This window comes from Dendrobium catenatum, unplaced genomic scaffold (assembly GCF_001605985.2).
Source record: "Dendrobium catenatum unplaced genomic scaffold, ASM160598v2 fragScaff_scaffold_1434, whole genome shotgun sequence".
Lineage (NCBI taxonomy): Eukaryota > Viridiplantae > Streptophyta > Magnoliopsida > Asparagales > Orchidaceae > Dendrobium > Dendrobium catenatum.
This window is the reverse complement of record NW_021319896.1, coordinates 117,269-129,890: the sequence shown is the minus strand read 5'-3', so window position 1 is coordinate 129,890 and position 12,622 is coordinate 117,269. Positions and strand designations below refer to the sequence as shown.

Sequence of the window (12,622 nt, the reverse complement as noted above, 5' to 3'; positions counted from 1 at the left end):
AGGTCATGGGGCTGTGAATGTTGAAAATTCTGTTGTTTTGCCTGTTCAGGATGCGGTGAAACCCAATGATAATGTTATGTTGCTTGAGAAGGAGGGTGGTGATGCCGATGGTTTTGTTTCTGTTACTGTGGAGCAGGGTGGGAGTGATGCTGGTGGTGTTAAGTCTTTAAATTGTTTTGTGGAGATTCCTGTGAAACAGGTGGATTCAAAAGAAATGGATGATTGTGTGAGTAAGGATTCGGGCAAGGAGATTAGGGATCAAAAGAATTGGTTAAGTGATTCGTCTGAGGAGGAAGATTATTCTGAATCGTTTGAGTCGGATATGGATTTTTCCCTTGATCGTTCCTCTAAAGCCTTTAGGGGAAAATTCTGGGGAAGAGGTCGTCGCAAAAGATGAGTCGTATTTTTGCTTGCTGCTTCGTGAGGCTAAGGGCTATGATGTTGTCGGGGCTCGCGCCCCGATCGTTATTTGCTGGTGGCAACCGTGGGTGATTCGCTTGCTGGATGGTCCGTGCGGAACGGTTTGGGCGTTGGCCTCGACTGAATACTGAGCCCGCTATGTTAGCTTTGATTTTGTTGTTTTTTTGGAATTTTGGTTGTTTCCTGTATTTTGCTGAGTTTTTATTCTATAAAAAGGTTTATTTAAAAAAAAAAAAAGGAGAAACTTCTTGTGTTAGCATTATTTTTAAAAATGTTTACGTATTAGTATTATGTAGTATAAAATATGTACTTTCTAATTTTGGATTTCTGAGTTGAAATTGTTACCAGTTGGTATTGTGCCATTAAAATGTGTTAGTTTTGGTTTAAAAAAACAAAAACAAAAAAAAAAAAGATGTTCGTAGCCCAAAATTTGAAGATATACTATTTTGAACTAAAATTTTTGTTGAAATCAAAGCTCATGAAAATAAAGCTCTATTGAAGTATTCAATAGGGTTCAAACTTGGGCTTTGTTTGGGATAAATATATGACTACTTAGCTTTTTTAGATTGCAACCATAATTTGTGTTTAATTTTTTTTCGTGCTTCCAAGAAATTTCTGGTTGTTTTAACAATAACTTTCAAAAAAAATACTATATACAATAACTTTATAATCATCTTTACAAAAAGCTACACTCGTTCCAAACGAACTCAACATTAGGCAGGGACTGGCAAAAATACAATCGTCTCATTACCCAACTTGTCTAGATCAGCAGAATATGAGACACTTTAAATAAGTCATTCCAACCATGTAGATAAATAACCATGTGGGAAGAGTTGATTTATTTACAGAATTTGGGAATAACATGTCCCATAAATATGACGAAGACCCAGGATAAATTCATAGCAGTCCATCAGACGGCACGTACTGATTCTGTCAATCAAGAAGCATTTGTTAAGCATTTAAGTGCATTAATGATGTCTGAAGTAAGTGACCATGGGGTGATTGGATTCGTCTCTTCGAGCCACTCGATTCTACTAGAAGCATGTTATAGTAGGGTTCAAACATGGGCTTTGTTTGGGATATCATTTGAGCTTATTTGGTCGATGGGTCGGGTTCAGGTCGAACCTGAGTTGACCCGAGTCTAAACGGGTCAACCCGAAACCAACGCAGTTTTACAAACGCCTCATGATTTCTAACATGGACCCAACCTGTGCGGGTTATTAGGTTGACCTGAACTAACTCGCGACCCGTTTGCAAAATGCGAACCTGAAGGCAAACAGGGGCGAGGCAAACATGCGGGGCGAGGGCGAGACCAGTGTGGGGCGAGCCCAGCACACGGGTAAGACTACGAACTACGGGCAAGGTTTGCGAGGACTGCCTTGAACAGTGTGGGGCGACCATACGTTTGGGCGAGGCCAAGGCTAGCTCGTGTGCAGCCCGTGCGTGTTGGGACCACGTGCGAGAGGGCCAGCAGCCAAGGGACGCTACACTGGCTTACGCATACACGATTAGAGTGTGAGGGCCTGCCGTCAGTGGAACACATAGGTCAGAGGGTTTACACGGATGCGAGGCGGGTCAAACTCGGGTTGATTTTGGTTTACCGGTCAAACTTAACCCAATTTTTAAACGGGTCCGAATATCGAGCCCGAACCCAACTTATATGGAAAACGAGTTGACCCAAACCCAAAATTGTTCGAGTTGGGTTTCAGGTCGGGTTAGATTTTGACACCCCTAGTCTTACTGAGACATTAAATTCGATTATAATTTTGTTGAAGTCAGTGTTCGGATGATCCCGAATTTAATTTTAAAAGTTGCCAACTAAGATAAGCCTCAAGCTCTGTGCTGGATCAAGAAGATTTTTTGTGATATATTAATATAGAATAAGGCTCTATTTGTATTTGATTCATTAAAAAAAAAAAACTAAAAACAATTGCTTAACGAGTTTTAATGGTATCTAGTTGACTTTGTGAATGCCTTGATGAGCGTCCACGCATCTAAACGAGTTCTTCAATGAGTAATGTTGCGTCCTAAAATTTTCGTGGCCGTAGAGAAATATAAACTTTAACGTCTTAATTTTATACGAAGATCTAGCACACAATTAGATAAAGAAAGGGTGTAGCATTCATAAGAGACATCAGAGTTTTTTATGTGGAAAATCCCCTGAAAAGGGGGAAAAACCATGGATCTGGCTCACTTTGAATGCATCCACTAGTGTTTGCAATCAATTACAAATAAGGTCCTTTCTTGGGGGAAGGCCTTGGTTTGATGTAGCAAATATACAACATACAGACTGCATTACATGGTGGAAATTAGAAGAATCAGAATTAACATGTTCAATTGGTCGGCATGACCATAGTCGATTGGCAACGAAGGTCGTAATGACCGTAGTTGGCGGGCGACAGAGGTCGGAAAGACCATTATTAGGAGATGGAGGTCAGAATAACCATAATCGGCATTTGACATGTCAAAAAGACTATAATCTGGCTACAGAGGTTGGAAGGACAAGAGTCAGGGGGCGACGGAGGTCGTAAAGACCGTTGTCTGGAGACGGGGATCAGAAGGATCATAGTCGGCGAGCGACAAATAATAGAAAGATCATAGTCGGGTAACGATAATCAGAAAGGCCGTAGTCGGCCGGCGACAGAGATTGGAATGAACATATTGGGTGATGGTGGTCAGAACGACCGTAGTCGGTGGACGACGATGGATCGTATTGGAGATTTTTTTTTAGAGGCCTATAAATCAATAATAATTTAAAAAAAAAAATTGTTGAGATTAGATTTGAATAATAAAAAAATGTCAATAAAAATTTATTTTTGTTTTTAACACCACTTTAAAAAAAAATTATACTAAAAAATTTATTTAAAAAAAAAAATTATCCCAAATATATAAAACCTAAATGTATAAACATCACATTGATCGCATCCGTTGAAAAAACGACAGTTTTTTACGGATTGGCCACTCCTTTGATTTCTCATTGTTGACAAATTTTTTATCTCCTTACTACTACGGTATGTCAATGACTTTGCAGCTAGTCCTTTTTTCTCAATAACATTTTATTTTATTTTTTTATCGAGAGAGAAAAATTCAAGTACTTAAATACTGAAAAATAATCTACGATCAAAAGAATCAATATGGATCATTCGATGGAGTATTTCAGATCAAACCATCTCTCGTTACCAACTAATCACCTCCATAGAATCACAGCTTGATCATCGCCATCAAAATACTTCAACTATCGTCAAATTTTTTTCGCCCCGCTCCACCCAACCTCCATTGTTGGGCCACCAACCTCTGTCGTAGAAGTATCATCACCCAACCACTGTCGCCAGAACACCTCCATTGGACAACCTTCGCCACCCAATCACTATCAACGGACTATCGTTTCTCGACCTCCATTATAAAACCGATATCGCTTAACCACCATCATTGCATCACTGGATTGCAACCGATCGAGTGAATTGTAACTAACGTACTGAGTGAAACTATTTTTATAAGGTCAAACCTCATGATTTTTCTCCTTATCAAATTTTCATCAAAAAAATAGGATCTCTCACATTCTTTTAATTTTACCCGTGCATGTGTCTGGATCTTCATCCAAAGCTAAAAAAATTAAATTCACTCGATGATGGGTGTTGGTGGCTACGAGCGTGGAAGAGATTGGCAAAAAATTTATGTTGTATTTGAAAATCGACTTAATTCATCGATTTTGGAATGCATAAAAAATAAACTATACGGCGAATTTCAAATTTACTGATCAATTATATTCAATTTGAAAATGCACCCTATTAACCCCTAAATTATCAAAACATATATATTTTCCCTATCTTACACGTGCAATTAATGAAGTAAATCAAACCCCTAAGGCTTCATTTGGGGCAGCTTTATTACTGCTTGTCAAAATAGTTTTTTAGTACAAAAATTTATTAAATTAATTTTTTTTAAACTAAAAAGCCACTTTAGAAATCAATTTGGGATGGCTTTTTTACTGCTTCTTAAAATAATTTTTTTACTAAAAATAAGTTTTTTAAGAAGAAATAAAAAAGCCGCCCCACACGAAGCCGAAGTTTAAGAAAATTTAAGATAGTGGTTGAGACACCTACATTTAGATCAGTCGTGAGCTCTCATTAATGATGCGTCAAAATGCTTAAGAGATTTGATTCTCGCAATCAACTGTGCAACAGTGGTAAATTAATGCTTAACTAACCCTTAATTAATACTAACCAATACCTTAATTGCTAATTAGGTGGAATATTTATCCTTCAGTTGAGACGTCGCATTAATTTGCATTGATTTGTTGACTTCTAATTGCTTAATTAAACTATACTTTCTTCTCTTGTTTGAAACTTAATTATTTCTTAGAATAATTGATCCCTTCATTAATGTTTGAGTGGAAAAATTCCATTAGTTTTGAAGCAGAATGAAGCTTACTTTGATTCTGTAATGCCTCAACGCTCATTTATTGCCAAACTAATTTTAAATAATGGATAAACTAATAAAGTCATTAATGACTAACTAATAAAGTCATTAATGACTAATTAACTTCAAATTATCTCAATGTTAGACAAGATTCAAAAAGAACTTAAATGTTTGTAATAAAAATATAAATAAGTGTTTATCAAGATTCAAAAAGAACTAAAATGTTTTTATTCGCCCTTTACTTCTAAGGATTTGAGGGCTACAAGAAATAGTATATCAATGAATATAAAGAACATGGCTCAATTGCTTTATAGATTGCCTCCGTAATGTATCGCACTTTGGCTAACTGGAGTAAGAACTGTCTTCCTTAAACATAGCTTATCAATCTTTGAGCAAGCTCAATAGTGCAAAGAGCACACGAGCAAGTTTATTGGCGAGTACTAAATTGAGAGAGCTAAGATTGGTTGACACCTAGAGATTACTGGCGACCTATTCTAGAACTTTATATCACCCCACAGAGAAAGGCGAATGAGCTTAAGTTATGGGGGAAAATGAATTTTATGGTCAATTGATTATAACAAGGTGAGTTAGAAGTCATATTGTGTAGGCGCCTTCCTTGTTCTTGAAGTCGTGAGTGAGTGAGATCAATAGTATCCCCACCATGTTGGATGGCGAGCATTTTGAGCTTCCTTGTTTTTGTCATGAATCATTGACTATTTGTTAATCATATGAGAATCTATACATGAGTATAAAAAAGCCCCAAAATGATTATTTTCTTCTATTCCTTAATGATCTTGATTAGATTTAGCATAAATTACTCTCAAATTTTTTAGAGAAATCTTAAGCCTCGGCTTAGCCCGCACATAATCTATCAAAATTTAGTACATTTGACTTGAATTCCTGAATTTAATTAATTCTATTTATATTTAAGGAAAAAAATTGTATGACCATTTTTTGATATACTTCATATTTATTTGTTTTTAATTTAAAATATGAAAGTTAAAGATACCTCGCTTAAATTAACTTTATTATTATTATATATATATATATATATATATATATATATGATTAATAAATAATCATGAAATTATTGAGTGCTAATAATCTAATCAAATCTTTAAAAGTCATACATTTCACATTCTAATTATTAAACAACGCCTAATTATCAATACTTGTTTTAATTTGAACATGTATTAACCTATTCATAGTAAGATCATATAATATCTTATTAATTTGATATAATTTATATTAAATATGCTTAAAATTTATTATAATTATTTAAAAAATAATGTAATAAAAATGACTCATATATATAAATTTTATTAATCAAAAAATAAATTTAATAATTTCAAAACATATAAAAAATTTTAGCTAAGATTTTAGAAACTCAATTATGAGGATAATTATAGGGAATATAATTAAACATTTTAAACAAATTTTAATTACAGCGGTGTAAGGAAATATAATTAAGGGAAATTTACATACATACCACTTTATTTTACGCTATTTACATATCTAACATTCAAAAAATTAATATTACATGCATACCACCCATATACAACTTTAATATCAAATATATCACTCCTATAATTTATTTATATCATTCATACAATTCTATAAACTTTAATATTTCATTACATTCATCCAAATTTATTCTATGGTTGATAGTTATGTATTATTAATATTTTAGATATTAGATATATACATATCATAAAATAAAATGGTAGATATGTAAAACCCCCTATAATTAACTACGGCTCTCCTTTTTCCCGTTGTTTGGAGAAACGAGGTACGGTCCTTCTCCGTCGCTCTCTCTTTCTTCTCTCCGTCGCTCTCCATTTCTTATTTAATTTCCTTATTTTTTTGTTGTAAGCGTGTGTTTTGTGGGGTGCAATTCTGCAGTGTTCTTGAAGCTTTCATCGAACGCATCTTCTCTACTTTTGGGAAGCTTTGGTGTCGTTTCCCCACCGCGGAGCCCACGCTCGAATCCTCCATCTTTTTCTTCGAATTAGGTTTTTCTCCGCCCTCAGATCCACCACATAGCTTGAATCTTGCTCAAAGCCTGCTATTTTTTCGATTCACCGACAATCTGATACCCCGGTTGCTAACATTTCTTATTCCTTTTTTTAACCAACGAAATGCTTTCTTGATCCAGTTTCTAGCGTTTATTTATGCAGAAGCGTATGAAATCAAATGCTCGCATTCGTATATTTTAGATCATTCACGTGTTCTCATGATTGCGATGGCTCCGATTCTTGTTTTCTTTATAAATATTTTTCCTAATTTTAATGCTTTAATTCTGAAATAATGCTTGCAGTTTAGGTTTTCCGGTCATTTCCCCCATATTTTTTAAGGAAGTGGGATTTGTTTGCTTGGTTCTCCCACCGTCCTGGCCTTTTGGGAATCTTCTGCAAGCAGTTTGGTGTGTCCTTGTTCTTGCATTTTAGATACATTATTTCCTTGGTTGGTATGGATCATGTGCGCGATTGCTTTTTTCTACCCTTTTTAGGTTTGTTTTGTGGAACCCCCGTTCGTTTTCATAGATCTGTCTTGGGCTTCGGTGAGGCTGTAACTGATTTTTTAGGCGCGCATGACTGCGTGTGGATTACACAATGGGTATTGCATTTGTGTATTCCAGCCGATTCCTTATCGGCAAGATTCATGTCATGATTGAATTTAATATAATTTATTAAGTATTATTTCATGTTATTTTATAAAATTTAAATATTTATGAAAAATAATTCATGTATCATAATCATTCTCTTAGTTTTGATAATATGTTTAATTAAAAAAAGAAAAAATTGAATTATGAATATAAAATAAGCATTTATTGAGCTATTTTTAAACAATAAGGGCATCTCCAACCAAAAATTCCATTTTTCACTCCAAAATGCAGTGAAACTAAAAAATGTCTTGATTCATCTCCAATCGAACTCCATTTTGCACATTTCTGCGAAGGTAACCATCTTTCTCCTCTTTCGCACGTTTCTTCGACAAATCCGATTTAGACAAAAAAATCCGGTAGGTGAACAGTGTTGGTGTTGCACTGTTCACTCTACCAATTAGCATTTTTTTCCCGTTAGAATGGAGCAAACTAGTCATAAATCAATTTATGTACGAATATAGTTGAATAAGTGAGTTAATGTTAATATTCATTCATTTTACATTGAGCTTTATAAATTCACTAAAATTTATTTGATTGTTTAAATAAATGATTATTTTGCGATTGTTGTTATTATTATTTTTTTATTATTTTGCATTGCTTTAAATCAAAAACCGTTTTTTGATTTCTTTGTTGAAAAAAAAAACAGATAAATATTTTCTTTATCGTACTTTGTTGAGTTGGACAGGGCAACAAATTTTATAAGCCACGTTTAGTGTTTACAGCATCAAAATCAGTGACGATAGTTCCATCAAGATTAGTGCTTTCACATTCTGAGCTTTAGTTTCTGATGGTGATATTTTCGGCAGCCCACTCAAAACATTCCTTTTTCTTCCACGGAAGACTGTTCGGCGCCTGTTGAAGTGAGAGAGTAAATTTCTTGAAACGTCTCTAACGTTTGGTACCTCGCAATAACGTTGGAAAACGTGATGATTACTATAGCTTAGCTGTCAAATTGACTTTTTGGGCTTTGGTTATTTCTTGTGGGCTTGAGGGGTAGATCCAGGATTGATTTATGCTATTTATAAGGAGATGGAAGCACTTTCATCATCTCTGTATCACCCTTTCTCATTTTATTTCTCTCTTGTTTAAGGGGTGTAGAATCACTTTGAGGAGGTAATTTTTGAATACTGATTGATTAGAGCAGGACAATTTTTGCCTGTTAAGTATTTTGTTGATTCCATTATGCCAACATATCAGAGGGTCCTCCAAAATGTGATCTTTTTGCCACCCTTCTTACCTGGATCTGGATGCTTGTATTGTTTAGATTGTTGTTTTTATATTTCTCTCTTAGATCAGTTTTCTCTTCACCTTGATCTGAAGATAGATTATTATGCTTTTATTCTAAATTCATAGATCCATTCATAATTTGCTAATATTGTTGACGATCTCAGGTGCGTGGCCATCATTATAGTTTTTTTTTATCATTATAGTTTATTTGCGCTAGTATGATGATTTGTTTAGGGTCCAGTTTCTGTTTTTTATTTTTCATTTTATTTTACCGAATTGCACCTCATCTTCTATCTTTGAGCTTCTTTGTAGCTTCAAGACCGTTTTTAGTGCCAGTTTTATTTTTGTTCAATCAAGTTTTACTTGATCTACTTTGGATTTTTTTTCTTTTTCAATGCATGATATTTTTGTGTTCATATACTATTTGGATCTGTATCACCTTAGCCTGTTGGTAGAGAGCTTAGACTTTCAACTAAGAGGTCTTGGGTTCGAATCTTTGTGTATGAGTTGTGTGTGAGTTTGCCTTTAATGGCCTAAATGTCCCAAAAAATATTTTGTGTAGTTACATTATGCTTTTTAGCCCCATTTGATGATTTCTTCTTGTTAGAATTCAATACATTTCTGAAGAAAATGTCCTTTTAGAGAAATCGCCACCGACGCACCGTTTTCTTTTTTAGTGGCTTTCATCCAGCTTCAAAAGAAATGTGCCACTTTTGTTCAATTTACTGTCATTGTCAAAAGTCCATCCACAAATATTTACCCTTTCCAGAGATTTTCACGTGATACATTTTTAGCCACGTTAAACTGTTCCCTATAAATTTTTGTATTAGCCTCTTGTCTGTTAGCTGTCACTTTACCTTCCACACCTGAGCTTATTCTCTTGTAATACCTATTTTCCAATGCTTGTTTCAAGATATTTATTCTTCTGGACACTGTTTACATGCATAATTTCATGATTTTGGGATCCTATTTGTTTTAGGTTGCTCCATTACAGCTAAAACAAGACACTAAGAAATGTCCCTGACCATTTTGTTTGTTTGTCATTTCAGTTCATATACAAGGAAAACAAAATGGTTAAGATCTGCTGCATTGGTGCTGGTTATGTGGGAGGTCCAACTATGGCTGTCATTGCCCTCAAGTGCCCCGCCGTCGAGGTTGTTGTTGTCGATATCTCCGTCGCTCGCATTAATGCCTGGAACAGCGATCAGCTTCCTATATATGAGCCAGGCCTTGATGATGTGGTGAAGCAGTGCAGGGGAAGGAATCTCTTCTTCAGCACCGACGTAGAGAAACATGTCTATGAGGCAAACATCATTTTTGTCTCAGTAAACACACCAACGAAGACGCGCGGCCTAGGTGCAGGGAAGGCTGCCGATCTTACCTACTGGGAGAGTGCAGCCCGCATGATCGCCGACGTGTCCAAATCTGATAAGATTGTGGTGGAGAAATCTACAGTCCCTGTGAAGACTGCTGAGGCCATTGAGAAAATCTTGACCCATAATAGCAAAGGTATCAACTATCAGATCCTCTCAAACCCAGAGTTTCTTGCAGAAGGCACAGCAATTCAGGACCTGTTCAAACCCGACCGCGTGCTCATCGGTGGCCGGGAGACTCCAGAGGGCCGTAAGGCTGTGAAGGCATTGAAGGATGTTTATGCCCAGTGGGTTCCTGAGGAGCGGATACTCACCACAAATCTCTGGTCTGCCGAGTTGTCAAAGCTAGCAGCCAATGCTTTCTTAGCTCAGAGGATCTCTTCAGTTAATGCCATTTCTGCTCTTTGTGAGGCCACGGGTGCCAACATCACAGAGGTAGCCTATTCAGTAGGAAAGGACTCGAGAATAGGACCTAAGTTCTTGAACGCCAGTGTTGGCTTTGGTGGTTCCTGCTTCCAGAAAGACATTCTTAATCTTGTTTACATCTGTGAGTGCAATGGTCTTCCAGAAGTTGCCAATTACTGGAAGCAAGTCATCAAGATCAATGACTACCAGAAGAGCAGATTTGTGAACCGGGTGGTCTCCTCCATGTTCAACACTGTTTCTGGTAAAAAAATTGCGGTGCTCGGTTTCGCGTTCAAGAAAGACACCGGCGATACGAGGGAGACTCCCGCCATTGATGTCTGCAAAGGTTTGCTTGGCGATAAAGCGTCAATCAGCATCTATGATCCCCAGGTGACGGAGGATCAGATTCAGCGCGATCTTGCGATGAACAAGTTCGATTGGGACCATCCAATTCACCTTCAGCCATTGAGCCCTACTGCTTTCAGAGAAGTGGCTGTCGCCTGGGATGCATATGAAGCTACCAAGGGTGCTCATGGAGTCTGTATCTTGACTGAGTGGGATGAGTTCAAGGATTTGGATTTTCAGAAGATTTATGATAGCATGCATAAGCCAGCCTTCTTGTTCGACGGCCGCAATGTGGTCGATGTGGAGAAGCTGAGGGATATTGGCTTCATTGTTTATGCAATTGGTAAGCCTCTGGATCCCTGGCTCAAGGATATGCCTGCTGTGGCTTAATGATTTGGAATTAATAGTTCCTTATAATTATTGTTTTAATTATTTCTAGAGATTGATTGCGTCCTTAATGGTTATCCTTTTTTGCATCTTATAGAAAGCTAGGCCTTTATGGTCAAGTTATTGTGTTCTGTTATTTCGAGTCTTTCCTACAATTTTATACTTCTTGTATGAATGTTGTCAGTTGCCTTTTTTTCCTTAAGAGAAATCAAACTTCGGCTTCGTTTGGGACGGCTTTCTTACTGCTTGTTAATGTAATTTTTTAGTATAAAAATTAATTTTTTTACATTAAAAATTTGTTTTAAGAAGTATTAAGAAAATCGTCCCAAACAAAGTCTTCATTTTTTAACTGTGAATTAATTGATGGTTAAGATGGTCAATTATGGTGTAGGAAATGTTAAGTAGGCTAATGACTTGATTAAGCCCAACTTCATTAAGCCCAACTAGGATTGTTTTAGGAGGGTATAATTAGTTATTTACTTATTTTAAAATTTTCATTTATATTTTTCACCACATATCAATACTCTTGACCCCTAAATGTATGAAGGATGCACAAATTGAATATTTTTAAGAAATTTATTTTTACACAAATAAAAATATGTGATATATAAAAACATCTTAAAATTTTGGAGGGAGTACATCCCCTCTCATGATCCCCTTAAACTTGTCTGATTGACAACGACTAACTATATTGGAGTTCCATATGGGTACCCAATCAGGACCTCAGATAGGAACAATTATTACTTCCTCCGATCGGACGTAGAGGAACGTCTGGTTGGAGGCCAAATCGCGCCAAAAAACTAGAAATACCGAGTAATACCAAACAATAACGAGGAATACCATCACGTGAAGACCCAATACCGAGTTATACCGAGCTATACCTAGCAATACCGAGTTATACAAAAGTTGTACCGAGTTTTTCCTAGAAAAACTCAGTACAACTCGGTATTGCTCAGTATAGCTCGGTATAACTAGGTATTGGTCTTCACAGAGCGATAATCCTCGTTATTATCAAATAATACATAGCAATACCGAGCAAATACCGAGTTTTTTGGCGGGATTTTGCTTCTGACCGGACGTTCCTCTACGTCCTTACATCGGACCTAATAAAAGTTCTCAACTAGAGCTTTGTTCTCTTCACAAACATGCTAATCAATTTAAATTGGCCACATTTGTTCGACAAAATCTCTCTTTGCATTTCTACCAAATTATGCATTCAACCAAATAAACGGCCCTTTGCTTATTATTATCCATGAATCATGTCCAAATATACGGAGAGTATCGAGCAAAAAGATAATATAGAAATATTGAGAGTAAGAAAAACTCTCTAGTGTGAGACCCTTAGATTTCTATAAAATAGATTTGATTATCGAAAACTATA

At 36.1% G+C, this 12,622-nt stretch overlaps 1 protein-coding gene across 1 annotated transcript; it reads left to right on the top strand.

Moving 5' to 3' along the window:
* Window positions 1-6,728: 6,728 nt before the first annotated feature.
* On the top strand, window positions 6,729-11,394 carry LOC110097781 (UDP-glucose 6-dehydrogenase 4). Its single transcript, XM_028700039.1, has 2 exons — window positions 6,729-6,851; window positions 9,781-11,394. The coding sequence occupies exon 2, from the start codon at window positions 9,802-9,804 to the stop codon at window positions 11,242-11,244; it is 1,443 nt and encodes a 480-aa protein (XP_028555872.1). The 5' UTR covers window positions 6,729-6,851; window positions 9,781-9,801; the 3' UTR covers window positions 11,245-11,394.
* Window positions 11,395-12,622: the final 1,228 nt, after the last annotated feature.